Source organism: Gadus macrocephalus, chromosome 1 (assembly GCF_031168955.1).
Source record: "Gadus macrocephalus chromosome 1, ASM3116895v1".
In the NCBI taxonomy this organism is placed as follows: domain Eukaryota; kingdom Metazoa; phylum Chordata; class Actinopteri; order Gadiformes; family Gadidae; genus Gadus; species Gadus macrocephalus.
The window spans coordinates 5,423,052-5,435,551 of record NC_082382.1 but is presented as its reverse complement, the minus strand read 5'-3'; the positions used below and the strand labels follow the sequence as shown (position 1 = coordinate 5,435,551).

The 12,500-nt window shown below is 42.2% G+C and overlaps 2 protein-coding genes across 2 annotated transcripts; both read left to right on the top strand.

The window, feature by feature from the left end:
• The first annotated feature begins 4,446 nt into the window (after positions 1-4,446).
• Positions 4,447-9,174, top strand: LOC132466644 (protein transport protein Sec61 subunit alpha). Its single transcript, XM_060063936.1, has 12 exons — positions 4,447-4,698; positions 5,524-5,591; positions 5,713-5,778; positions 5,899-5,977; positions 6,143-6,274; positions 6,383-6,492; positions 6,618-6,771; positions 6,871-7,031; positions 7,175-7,372; positions 7,613-7,804; positions 7,891-7,967; positions 8,073-9,174. Exons 1-12 carry the CDS (start codon positions 4,692-4,694, stop codon positions 8,257-8,259), a joined length of 1,431 nt encoding a protein of 476 aa, XP_059919919.1. The 5' UTR covers positions 4,447-4,691; the 3' UTR covers positions 8,260-9,174.
• Positions 9,175-9,530: 356 nt separating this feature from the next.
• On the top strand, positions 9,531-12,444 carry chchd4a (coiled-coil-helix-coiled-coil-helix domain containing 4a). Its single transcript, XM_060063949.1, has 3 exons — positions 9,531-9,718; positions 10,154-10,252; positions 11,080-12,444. Exons 1-3 carry the CDS (start codon positions 9,697-9,699, stop codon positions 11,418-11,420), a joined length of 462 nt encoding a protein of 153 aa, XP_059919932.1. The 5' UTR covers positions 9,531-9,696; the 3' UTR covers positions 11,421-12,444.
• Positions 12,445-12,500: the final 56 nt, after the last annotated feature.

The window sequence follows — 12,500 nt, the reverse complement described above, 5'->3', positions numbered from 1 at the left end:
GATATGCATCACGCATCAAAGATTGTCTCATCCTACTTTCTGATCATCCTTCCCTTTCTTTCACCATTCCTATCAGGGCCCAGCTGAAGCCACCTTTTAATATTCTATTAAATCTCTCAGTCTGTGGCCCCTGAAGCCAGAAAATTATCTCTCATAGCCGCAAAATCAAAGAATTATAAAGTCACTACTATCATAATTGGGCCTTTAAACCTCAGAAGTTCTTGATCAACAATATTTTGAACCACTGGCATAACCCTCACCTGCGCACATGTCTTCAAACAATTGAGTTTCTATAGTGAATAACAATACTGCAATACAAATCTGTTCATTTTAGGATTCATAATATAGTATTTTCTTTTACATTTTGTGTAACATACATTGGAAACGCTAGTTTTCTTTTTGTTGGCTCAGGAAAACTTTGTGCAGGGAGAGGAACTTTCCAGAGCAGTATCGTGGTCGATATGGAGATGATATGCAGCCTCATCGGAAATGATGACCTTGGTCAATATTTCTGTGAATATATGAACTGCTATTCCCAAGAAATGGAAATTAGACTTTTTCTTTAACAGAAAGGAGCAGTTCAACCCTTTCCTTCTCATAGGGAACTCATCATAGACAAGTGAGAACCGTGGGGCAGGTTGGATTGGTAGTGAAATATTGACCTTTTTAATGGCAAGGGCCTGTTTAAGCATCCAATAACTAAAAATAAAAGCTGAAGACATCAAACACACAAGTCTTTCTTGTCGGATAGCGCTTTCACCTTATATTATCAAACTCTTTGAGTATTTTAATTGAAGGAAGGGGATTCAGGTTACATTTTACATACTCTGAGATCTCAGATTAAAGCCATAATTCTGACTTTAAAAGTCATGATTCTGATTTTAAAAGACAGAATTCTGAGATTAAGGTCAGAATTCTGAGCATAAAGTCAGAACTCTGACAATAAAGACAGAATTCTGACTTTAAAAGCCTGACTTTATTCTGCTCATTTTTAATTTAAACCCAGAACTGTTACAACTGTGATATAAGCGGGTGTGTTGGCAGTGGGGAGCTTGATGTACGCTATAGGCACCTGGCACCGTTTCAAACAGGGGCTGGAGCCAAATATCACTCCCTGACTGTGATACAAGAGAGCTGACGGTGGACATAAAGTAAAGATAGTATTGTGCTTTCTATACATTCACTCCCCTTTTCTGTTCGTCCAGAACTGATCTTTATTTATAACGATCAGACAGACATATTCTGGAGAGAGAGAGAGAGAGAGAGAGAGAGAGAGAGAGAGAGAGAGAGAGAGAGAGAGAGAGAGAGAGAGAGAGAGAGAGAGAGAGAGAGAGAGAGAGAGAGAGAGAGAGATAGACAAGCAACTGATTTGAAATGAGGACCACACATCACAACCATTCAAGAGAGTGTCTTTTTTTTATCAGGAATTCCACTGTGTTTTGGCCTTTAGTTATTTAATCCACAGCTTTTCGACCAATTAATGGATTCTGGGATCTGGAACTTGACTTGAAGAGGGTATTGTTTTAACATTGTCTTTTGCCACCAGTGGTTTGATTTGCAGTACAGTTACACTAAAGTCAACAGTGTTCCAGTTTTGGACCATCTATGATCCTGCAACAGAGTGACTCACACTACTCACACTCATCCCTGCCTGTGCGAGATTCTGTGTGAGTATTTGCTCATCTCAGAAGTGAACAACAACAATTACTGAATAGCCGATCTATTTACATACCCATATCCCGTGCATCAAGAGGTTCCCATATCTCCTTCCCACACCTCATAGCCTTCATGTGCCATGGCTGGTAGGAAGCCCCGATTGGGCTTCACATTAGGATCCATAGGACCTCTCCCCCTCTTTACAGATCACATTGCCACTCACCCTTTTTGCAACACTGGCTTGTTGCAAATGTTCAGTGGGGAGAGGTTGAAGGTTTCCTTGGTCTAAATGTGTGAAAGAAAACGGTTTGCCACAGCTGACTAATTCCAGAGCTTGGTTGTTAACTCTTACTTATATCTCAACAGCAGGCCTGTGTGTGTGTGTGTGTGTGTGTGTGTGTGTGTGTGTGTGTGTGTGTGTGTGTGTGTGTGTGTGTGTGTGTGTGTGTGTGTGTGTGTGTGTGTGTGTGTGTGTGTGTGTGTGTGTGTGTGTGTGTGTGTGTGTGTGTGTGTGCGTGTTAGTGCACGTGTGCTTGCTTGGTATTTGTGTGAGTGCATGCATGCTGCGTGTCTGTGTGGTTCTATGTATGTACAGTTGTGTACATACATAGTACGTACACTCTAAAGTATTCAGTACTTATGCTACTATGCTTAGAACATCATTCCAATCTACATTTAATTGATTCAACTTGGATATACTCCTCCAATGTGTGATTTTTGTTACTGTGGGTGATGGTGAATCATCACTTAATACAAGATAAATCATAGGATCAAGACATAACAGCACAGATTGACTCATTATTCACACTTATTATTCAGAGTCAGTCATCATAGTATTTAATATTGATTATTGATAAGTGCTTCTACTTCGTGGAACATGATGTATTGTCGGCCGGGTATATCCAATAGAGATCACCAATATAGCCCAAAGGACACTATAGCTTTGTTTTGAAAGCAGACAGTACATCGAGGGTCAAAAGGAACAATCAATAGGATAACGTAACCTTCTAGTAGTCCCACTACGGCTCTACATACGCAAAAAGGACAATTCCTGAAATCACCAGTCGTAGTTCAAATATGCTTCTGCTATTTTTTTTGTATCTTGAAGAGCCCATAAATGTCTGATATTAACATGTTGGTATTGTGATAAAAACCTCTAGAGGAAGTTATACTAAGGGATGGGGCTTGAAGGCTGAATAAACTAAGTTATGAGGTCTTGATTTATTAACATACTTTACATTCCAACACATTGGCTGAAATTATTTAAATAGCCCATAAACAATTTCAACATAAATAGTTTGGAACATGTTAATTCAATGTCTTCAACGGTCACTCGCACTCGTTGTCAGTGTGCACTAACAAGTTGGGACCATTTCTACATAGGATATTATTCTCTCTATTATATACTGTATGTTTTTCTGTTGCTACATCTCCCTGGGACCTACAGGCTTAAAGGATGGGAAACATGACCAAACAAGAAATGTGACGAGAACCCTGAAATTACAAATTTTGTGTCTAAAGGTGTCTGCTCTGTTTTTTTCAAGTTGTTTGATCATCTCATTGTTCGTAGACCAGAGTACAGTCAGCTTCAGCCTATTTAATTTTCAACACTTTTGAATTTAAAATATCATCCTTATTAATACTAACATTATAAAATTAAAGTATAATGAGTCTTTGATGTTTCAATTCATCCCAATTTACATAATAAGGTATCTCCCCTCTCTCTCTCTCTCTCTCTCTCTCTCTCTCTCTCTCTCTCTCTCTCTCTCTCTCTCTCTCTCTCTCTCTCTCTCTCTCTCTCTCTCTCTCTCTCTCTCTCTCTCTCTCTCTCTCTCTCTCTCAAGCTTTTTCTATCAAACAAAACCATATCTAACACATGTGCACCATGGACATACAAGTATAATTTCCCCACTAAATTCCGTCAAACGTGGTAAGCAGACTCATAATGGAATTTATGGTGGTTGTTTTTTTATAATGGTAGAACAACACTGAACCCTTGTGGCAGAGAATATTACTGTTAAAATAAACGCAGCTCAAAGCAAACACCGTGGCAGCAGCGTTACCTAGTTTAGACATTATAAACATAGGTCTGTAATCCTCAGGTGGTTTCCTTAACTTGGTGAAAGTAAGCCAAAACTTTATCTATATTTATGAAATTGCATCAAAAACTGACGAGCGCTCAATTATTTTGTTGATAGTAATGACCTCAGAATCTCTGATTCTGAAGGCCTAATGTGAAGGCCTATGTCAGCCAAAAAGGCCTTTTCTTGCATTAAAAGGCCTGTATTTTTTCTTTATCATTATGTTATCGACTTACAATTAACGGGCCGTTGCTGTAAGAGCAGATCTGGGCCTTTAAATCAATGTCCAAGGATGACTAATCTACTTCTCTTATTCTGCCTCCCCATACATTAACGGTGGGATTTTATTTGAGAAAACGGAACGAATAATCGCTGAAACTGTAAATGACTCACCCTCCCATATTCAGATTGTATTGCTTTATTAGAAAACATATAGGCCTGTATGCGAAAATATGCAAACATAAATATGTGTTTGCATATTAAATAGAAGAATATATATAAAAACTAATATTATACACTAGAAAATGCAATTCTTGCAGAAAATGAGGTGAGTACTGTAGTGCAAAGTGAGGTTGTAAATATGTTTTTTCAGTTAACAATTTTACAAGTTACGGAGTCTGAAGTAGTTGAAGCGTCAGAGAATGAGCGTCGGCTTCGGCTTATTGTATGCACAATAAGTATGTATTGTGTAGAGTAAAGTATGTGAACGTGAAGGCAACAGCTGTGCCCTGGGAACGCCTCAGCGCTGCCTGGCTGTAGTGAGCGTTGGAGACGCTACACTACAGCACACTACACGCCACCATACTACACTACTGACGTGTAGCAGCGGCTCAGTGTGGTGACGTGTCTCTCCGCCGGTCCTTCTTTTGGCTGCACGGTGCCACACACACACACTGCTGTGCTGACCATTCACAGTGGCACCGGGAACACAACGGGGACAGGATCAAGGACATCATGGGGAGTGAGTAGTCGTTTGGATCTCTGCACATGCATTCGTGCACGAAAAACATACATTGATCGTGTTATTGGACTATTGCACGATATATCTCTTTAGCATGTTAGCTTGATGTTGCTAGCTTGCAGAGTACAGCCTGATGTACCTCTACAGCCATCTAGCTGCTAGCTGACACTAGCTGCTGCAACCAACTTAACGTTTCTAAAATTGGGATTTGCCCAAAAAAGTGTTTATTAACCGTCCACATAGTGAGATATGGTATAGTTCAGAGTGATTAATCAGGTAGATCATGCTGTAACGTTAATGACCAACAAAATGTAATATTGTAGCTCAGGGCAGTTAACGTTAGCAACATTTTAAATGTAATTCATTGTGTCCTTCCAGTTTGTCTTTAACACTTTTCTGTAAGGACGCATATCTTGGGAGTAATCATTTTAGTAGTGGCTGAGAATAAACCGAGAAGTGTAATAAACAAAGACCGACGCGAACCCTTCTGTCAGTCAAGCTCACAGATTGACAGGCACGTCTTTATCGAGTTATTGTTACAAGAAGTTCTGGATCTTTTAAACTCCTCTTTTTTAAAATATAAAATCGAACAAATCTCAGCTACAGATTAAATAAATGAAACTTCTTGCTTTGACTGCAGGTACATAGATGCTACATACAATGATGACGTAGCCTCTGGGGCCAAGTTTAGGATGACGAGAAACATCCAACTCGTTGTTGTTTAAAATGTAGCGGTTCTTTGCTGTTACTGTTAAAACACAAAAACGATCTCCGAATTGAATACTGATCTGTTCTTTTTTCATTCAAATGCATTTTTTTCTGCAGTCAAATTTTTGGAAGTAATCAAGCCGTTCTGCGCGGTTCTGCCTGAGATCCAGAAACCAGAAAGAAAGGTAGGAATCTTTTTCACTTTTCAGATGTAATTTCAAACTATTACCTACGGTTTTTTTCGGTGTTGTTTAAAATCTGAAGGTCATGGTAGTTACACCTTTTCCGATTTTTATAATAATACAGATTCAATTCAGGGAAAAGGTGCTATGGACAGCCATCACCCTCTTCATCTTTCTTGTGTGCTGCCAGGTTGGTACCCCCATAATTTTTTTTAGCGCTCAATCGAAGACATTGAATATTTCTTTGATGTTGTCAACGGTCCAAATTAATACACATTGCTCAGGATTGTGTTCCATGCTGTCCCATCAGATCCCACTGTTTGGCATCATGTCATCAGATTCAGCCGATCCATTCTACTGGATGAGAGTAATCCTGGCTTCCAACAGAGGTGAATGACCTCCTCGCCCTTATCTAAGGCGTCGATTGAATTTTGGCAGCTACCTTATCAAACAGCACGAAGGGGCTGAGCACAGAAGTAATTATTCTGAGCACAGAAGTGAATTAATTGATAAGGGATTCCACCATGTATACTTAATGATGTTGTGGCACATAGGTACTCTCATGGAGCTGGGTATCTCACCCATCGTCACCTCGGGCCTGATCATGCAGCTGCTGGCTGGAGCTAAGATCATAGAGGTGGGGGACACCCCGAAGGACCGGGCCCTCTTCAATGGAGCTCAGAAACGTACGCCTTCTTACAGCTACTCTGCCACCTTCCTCTGAATTCTGAATTACAAACTTGGTAGCATAAACATTTGGGTGTTAAGTGACATCAATGAATTTATTGTTCCAGTGTTCGGTATGATCATCACCATCGGGCAGGCCATCGTTTATGTGATGACTGGCATGTACGGTGACCCTTCTGAGATGGGCGCTGGCATTTGCTTGGTCATCATCATCCAGGTGAATAAACACTCAGACCCCTGCCCTTCTATCGGAGTGTCAAAACATCCCGACCAAGGTGTGTGGATTTTGATATTATTGATGTTAAATAAAAACGCCTGACCTTGTGCTCCTGATCGTGACAGCTGTTTGTGGCCGGTCTGATCGTCCTGCTTCTGGATGAGCTGCTGCAGAAGGGCTATGGCCTGGGCTCTGGGATCTCCCTCTTCATAGCCACCAACATCTGTGAGACCATTGTGTGGAAGGCGTTCAGCCCAACCACAGTCAACACTGGCAGAGGTACGCCTGAAGGAGAAACTAAACGTCAATACCCTTGTTCTCAACTGGAACACTGCTGCCTTATTGTACTGGTTTCTCTCTAATGTTGTTGTTTTTTAGGCACCGAGTTTGAGGGCGCCATCATCGCTCTGTTTCATCTGCTGGCCACCCGTACTGACAAGGTGCGAGCCTTGAGGGAGGCCTTCTACAGGCAGAACCTGCCCAACCTCATGAACCTCATTGCCACAGTCTTCGTGTTTGCTGTAGTCATATACTTCCAGGTTTGTGTTCCACTCAAGCCCACTTCATGAATTATACATCGTTATGTACCTTTCAAATAAAATATATTTTGATTCATGAATAAAAGTTATCATAAGGTCAATAGATGAAATGGAACCAATCCTTTGCTGTGTTTGTAATTCAGGGCTTCAGGGTAGACCTGCCCATCAAGTCGGCCCGCTACCGTGGTCAGTACAACACCTACCCCATCAAGCTGTTCTACACCTCCAACATCCCCATCATCCTGCAGTCTGCGCTCGTCTCCAACCTTTACGTCATCTCCCAGATGCTCTCCACGCGCTTTAGCGGGAACTTCTTGGTCAACCTTCTTGGAACCTGGTCTGTAAGTATACACTGGTTTTTGATGTTTTCCAATCTCTACGACCGGCAGTTTCAGCCATATGTTGCTTGTTGTTGCTTATATTGTTATCGACCAAACACAGGAATGGTCAGAATGGATGTCCTAGGTGCTTTATGACTGTTGAACTGGGCGGTGCATTTGTTTCCCATTCTTCTGACTGTATTGGCTGCAGGAGGGTAGAGTCCAGCATTTCCAAGCCTCACAAAATGTCTCCTTGTTTAGGACACGTCGACTGGTGGACCGGCACGAGCGTACCCAGTAGGAGGTCTTTGCTACTTCCTTTCACCCCCGGAGTCGTTTGGTTCAGTCCTGGACGACCCGGTTCACGCTACCATCTACATAGTCTTCATGCTGGGATCCTGTGCCTTCTTCTCCAAGACCTGGATTGAGGTCTCGGGGTCCTCTGCCAAAGATGTAAGAGCCATTGAGTTAGTTTTAAGTGCATTAAAGCAGTGCAAACACTTATCTTTTATGACATTATAATGTTGTGTGTGTCCCAGGTGGCTAAGCAGCTTAAGGAGCAGCAGATGGTCATGAGGGGCCACAGAGAGACCTCCATGGTGCATGAACTCAACAGGTAACACAAAACGATCAAGCATAGAAACTGTCCCCTAATGTCCATTATTATTGCTGATTTTGAACTGCCAGCACCGTGAGTATCTATTTGGATTTCTCTTTCTAGGTACATTCCCACGGCTGCGGCCTTCGGGGGCCTGTGCATAGGGGGTCTGTCCGTCATGGCCGACTTCCTGGGGGCCATCGGCTCCGGCACGGGTATCCTCTTGGCTGTGACCATCATCTATCAGTACTTTGAGATCTTCGTCAAGGAACAGAGTGAAATGGGAAGCATGGGAGGACTGTTCTTCTAGAATCACCCATCGTCCAGACAAACACACAGCAAACTCTTCCTCTTTTTTTTTTTGTCAGTTTTTATTTTGCTTTTATGAAACACAATCATCAACATCATCATCATAAGAAAAAGAGATTCAGAACCCGGGATTCTGCCGCTTTCTTTTCTCCACCAAGTCTCCTCTCCGTGGTGTCCTTCATGGGTACAAGGAAGGTCCACCTGGAGAAGAAGATGGCTGGGTGGCGCTTTTCGTTCCAAGGTCCAGCATAACGTTGTGTTTATTCTGTATCGTTCCCGATGTTCATCCGTCAACAGGCTGCCTCGAGTCCCCACGGTCTTCCCGTGCTGAAGAATACCTAAAGCACATATGCGAGAGGTAGTGTCACGGACAGGCCTCAGGGGTGGTTCATTGCTGCTCGTTAAATGAACGCTCACGACGGTTAAGTGCTGAGTCACAACGTAAAGCACTGAACTTGGACATTTTGTGGGAGGAAGAGAACAGAAGCCATGTCACACTCATTTCAGGTCATCAGAAGCCACGCCTGAGATATATTCGAGGATCGTAAACGCCAAGTAAAGCTACCTGGGATACCTGGTAGAGCATACCTGGGATGGTTTTATTGGAATCTCTACGCTGGCTTCTAGCAATTTATCTTTTACCTTTTGTATTTGTATGTTTTTAAGAAACAATGGACTTATTATCAGGCCGATCTTAAACAGGGGCACACGGCTTGCTGGTTGTCTCTGGGTCCTAAAGGGATGTTTGTCTGTGTCGTCATGCTCTTCTATTTTGACAGATTCGCTGCACAATACTGCCCAGACATGGTTGGCTGAGGGTGGGTTTGGTAAGGATGAAAGGGGGGTTCATTTTTGTTTTTACTTTCTCTACAAGACATAATTGTTATTAAAAGAAAAAAAGTTTTTTTCAAACGGTCATTGTGTCTTTTTGGTTCCATGTTCAGTGTATAGGTTATACTAATTTGAGCTTCATATTCCATTCATTTAGTTGAGTTCTGCTTATCAAACAGATCAAACTTACTGCTTCTAACTCCTGTAAAGGTGATCAAAAATATTCCAGCGCGCATCCCAATTGTGCTTATGGAGCTAATCATGTGCAGCATTATAACATTATTTAATCACAAATATTGGTCTGTATTAATGTTTTGAGTCCAAAGTTTAACTATCATTTCTCTATGACAAATATGTAAGTTAGAAAATACATAGAAAATACCTGCTACAATATAGTCTCAGCCCATTGGCTGTATGTATCGCTGACGTCAGATCGCATGGTGACGTCAGTCTTGTGCGACCCGACTCCGTCGCGTTGACAGGTCAGAAGGGTAACAGTTGTCCAGAACTGAGTGGCTATCCAATGTTACGTCTTAGATTGAGAAAGTAATCTACGAAAGCATCGGCTCCTGCTGAAGAGTGTCGCAGGACATTGATAGTCACCGGGATGTCGTACTGCAGAGAAGAAGGTAACGTGATCTCAGTGGGTTTCATTCATCGAAGAGGTGAATGTCATTGAGGAGCCTCCATGCTGGTGGTATGTAACGTTGACTGGTCTGCATAGTGGGCCAAGGGGAAGCGAGCCTTTTTGTTCTTCTGTTTTAAAGCGGGACTATCGACCGGTATCATGTTGATTCTAATAAAAACACAAACCAACCCTCTTCATTAGCTCGTTATAGTGTATGGACCAGGAGGTAGGCTCTGCTCACCTTCCGGTCCACACTGGCCCAGGAATAGGTTTCTGAATTAGTTGCTTGACTCAAGTACAGTACACCTCATGGAATTTAATTATACTACTTCAGAAAGTCATTCCTTTAGAGAATTGGACGATATCAATGGACGTGTCCTGATAATAGCTTATCTTATACCCCAAAGAACCCTATTCAAAATATATTATCCCTCAGGCAAAGATCGCATCATCTTCGTGACCAAAGAGGACCATGAGGCCCCCAGCAACGCTGAGCTGATCGCAGATGACCCCAACGACCCGTACGAAGAGCAAGGTGTGTATAACTGATGCTCAGGCCGATCACTCGAGGTCGTGCTGTTGTACTGAATATCAGAAAGGTTGTGATTATCTTCGGCAGTCGGTCTACGGCCTCGTACCTACGACTGAATCACATTCAGTACAACAGCACTCCCTCTCGTGTGACATTGCTTAAATAGCCAATAAATAAATGATCAGCAAAGGGAGGATTTGATTAACATTTATTTCTTATCATTGGTGATTATTTTTCTCTCACTTACTACTTAACACTTTTTCCTAATATTTCATAATTATAATAAATAGATTAATTTACTTTTGATCAGTTGTGCAGGTAATGTGCCAAATGGAACTCCTCATGTTTGTTGGTTCCTCGTGGTTGTTTATTCCTCGTGGTTGTTTATTCCTCGTAGTTGTTTATTCCTCATGTATGTTACTCATATAAATGTAATGGCGTCCATCTTGCCCACATCCCGCCCCACCTTACTGTGTCTCCATGGTAACAAATGTTTTTCAAGGCATGTATAAAATGCCTGCTTAGTACTTCAGACAGTGACCGACGGACGCTATGCTTAAAAGAAGAGTATAGGAAGCGTTTTGTTGGCGTCAAAGACAGTTGTAGTAATCACTATCTATAAAAGGTCATTTCCACACAGGACCAGATCTAACTCATTATACATCCACACACCAGACGGGCATGATATCGCAGCAGTGAGAAAACAAGTATCTAGTTTCATGTCACCAAATCTCCATAAAGCCTAAACTACATCCCAGCCATCTTTTTGTGTCGAGACGTCGAAGTATCTTAAGATAATTTTCTCCCCCCATCCCACGTCTTTCCCCTAGGCTTGATCCTGCCAAATGGAGAGGTCAACTGGAACTGCCCATGTCTCGGGGGCATGGCCAGTGGGCCCTGTGGTTCTCAGTTCAAGGAGGCGTTCTCCTGTTTCCACTACAGTAAGGAGGAGGTGAAGGGGTCCGAGTGCATAGACAACTTCCGTGCCATGCAGGAATGCATGCAGAGGTACCCCGAGCTCTACCCCCAAGATGAAGATAGTGAAAGCAGCCCCCCCCAGGGGCAGTCCGGCTCCACCCCTCCTACTGACTCTGATCCTCCTGCCTCAACGACCCAGTCTGCTCCCTCTTCTGACAGCGAAGCACCTTCAGAAGGACAGAATGCCAGCTAAGAAGAGCCCCATCTACGGCTTCCCTGTTACCTCTGTCCGACGCCCGGTGGAGACCACTCTCCAGACAGGAGACATCGGTGTGTGTGTGTGGTGCAATTCATCCAGACATGTCGTCTGGTTCAGAAGAAGAAACGTATGACCGGGATTGATGGATAATAAGTGAACCCTACAATGTAACACCAAGACAAGTGGAGGAGTTTTATCTTAGATGGCTTCGTCTGTTCATTTCTTAAAGGTCATGCGGTTATAAGTTTTACATTGGAACAGCTACAGAAAAAAATTATCAATGACAATTTATTTTGATGTCTTTGTCAATGCTTCAATCAGTTGATGAGTTTCTTGTCCATTGTGTGTTAATTATCAATGTGCTCCTGTTACCGTGTGACTGCTTTCCACTAGTTGTTTAATATGACGCTTGGCACATCGTCCGATGAGATACTTGAGGAATCTTTACTGTCGTCTGTCTTTTGCATAATAGTGTATTTCTGAGCAGTTGAGTTCATTGTTGACATGCATCACTGTAAAGTTTTAATTCACTTTCCATCTGAAGAGACCAAAGTATAGTGAACCTTTTTAGGCAAAAATAACTGTTGGGGAAATTATTGTCCATGTCTGAATTGGGAACCATTCATATGAAGGTTATTTATCACTGATGTGTAAACTGGGTGAATTTGAGATTTTGAATTAGTGACGTGTGTCATTTGGACAAGAAATTACCAATCAATTTTCTGTGGAATATTCAGTGTCTCACTGGTATCTTCCTGCACTTGTAGTCCAACCCCTTTGGCACAACATTATCCAACAACGTTGTGTCCTATGTTCTTGCAACAGTGATGGTCACCTAGAAAGCATTGTGAAATCAGCACGGCTCAGTATAAATGGAAGATACATTACAAGTTTATTTTCCGGCAATGTATGGATGAGACTCGGAAAGGGTAACGATTTTAATTACCTGCCATGCACGCCTTAATGGACAACACAGTTATTTTATATGTAATCCACATTAAACTTAAATTGACCAACATCTACCAACAACTTTATTTTCTTGTGCTGCATGCCTCAAACTCGAAGGGATCCAAG

What these genes read in the sequence shown, in the direction of transcription:
- chchd4a (XM_060063949.1), top strand. Translation starts at nt 9,697, where the DNA reads ATGTCGTACTGCAGAGAAGAAG. An exon ending in GTCGTACTGCAGAGAAGAAG is followed by an intron (nt 9,719 to 10,153) that starts GTAACGTGATCT and finishes ATTATCCCTCAG; the next exon opens with GCAAAGATCGCATCATCTTC. An exon ending in CGACCCGTACGAAGAGCAAG is followed by an intron (nt 10,253 to 11,079) that starts GTGTGTATAACT and finishes TCTTTCCCCTAG; the next exon opens with GCTTGATCCTGCCAAATGGA.
- LOC132466644 (XM_060063936.1), top strand. An exon ending in TCTTTCTTGTGTGCTGCCAG is followed by an intron (nt 5,779 to 5,898) that starts GTTGGTACCCCC and finishes CTGTCCCATCAG; the next exon opens with ATCCCACTGTTTGGCATCAT. An exon ending in AATCCTGGCTTCCAACAGAG is followed by an intron (nt 5,978 to 6,142) that starts GTGAATGACCTC and finishes TGTGGCACATAG; the next exon opens with GTACTCTCATGGAGCTGGGT.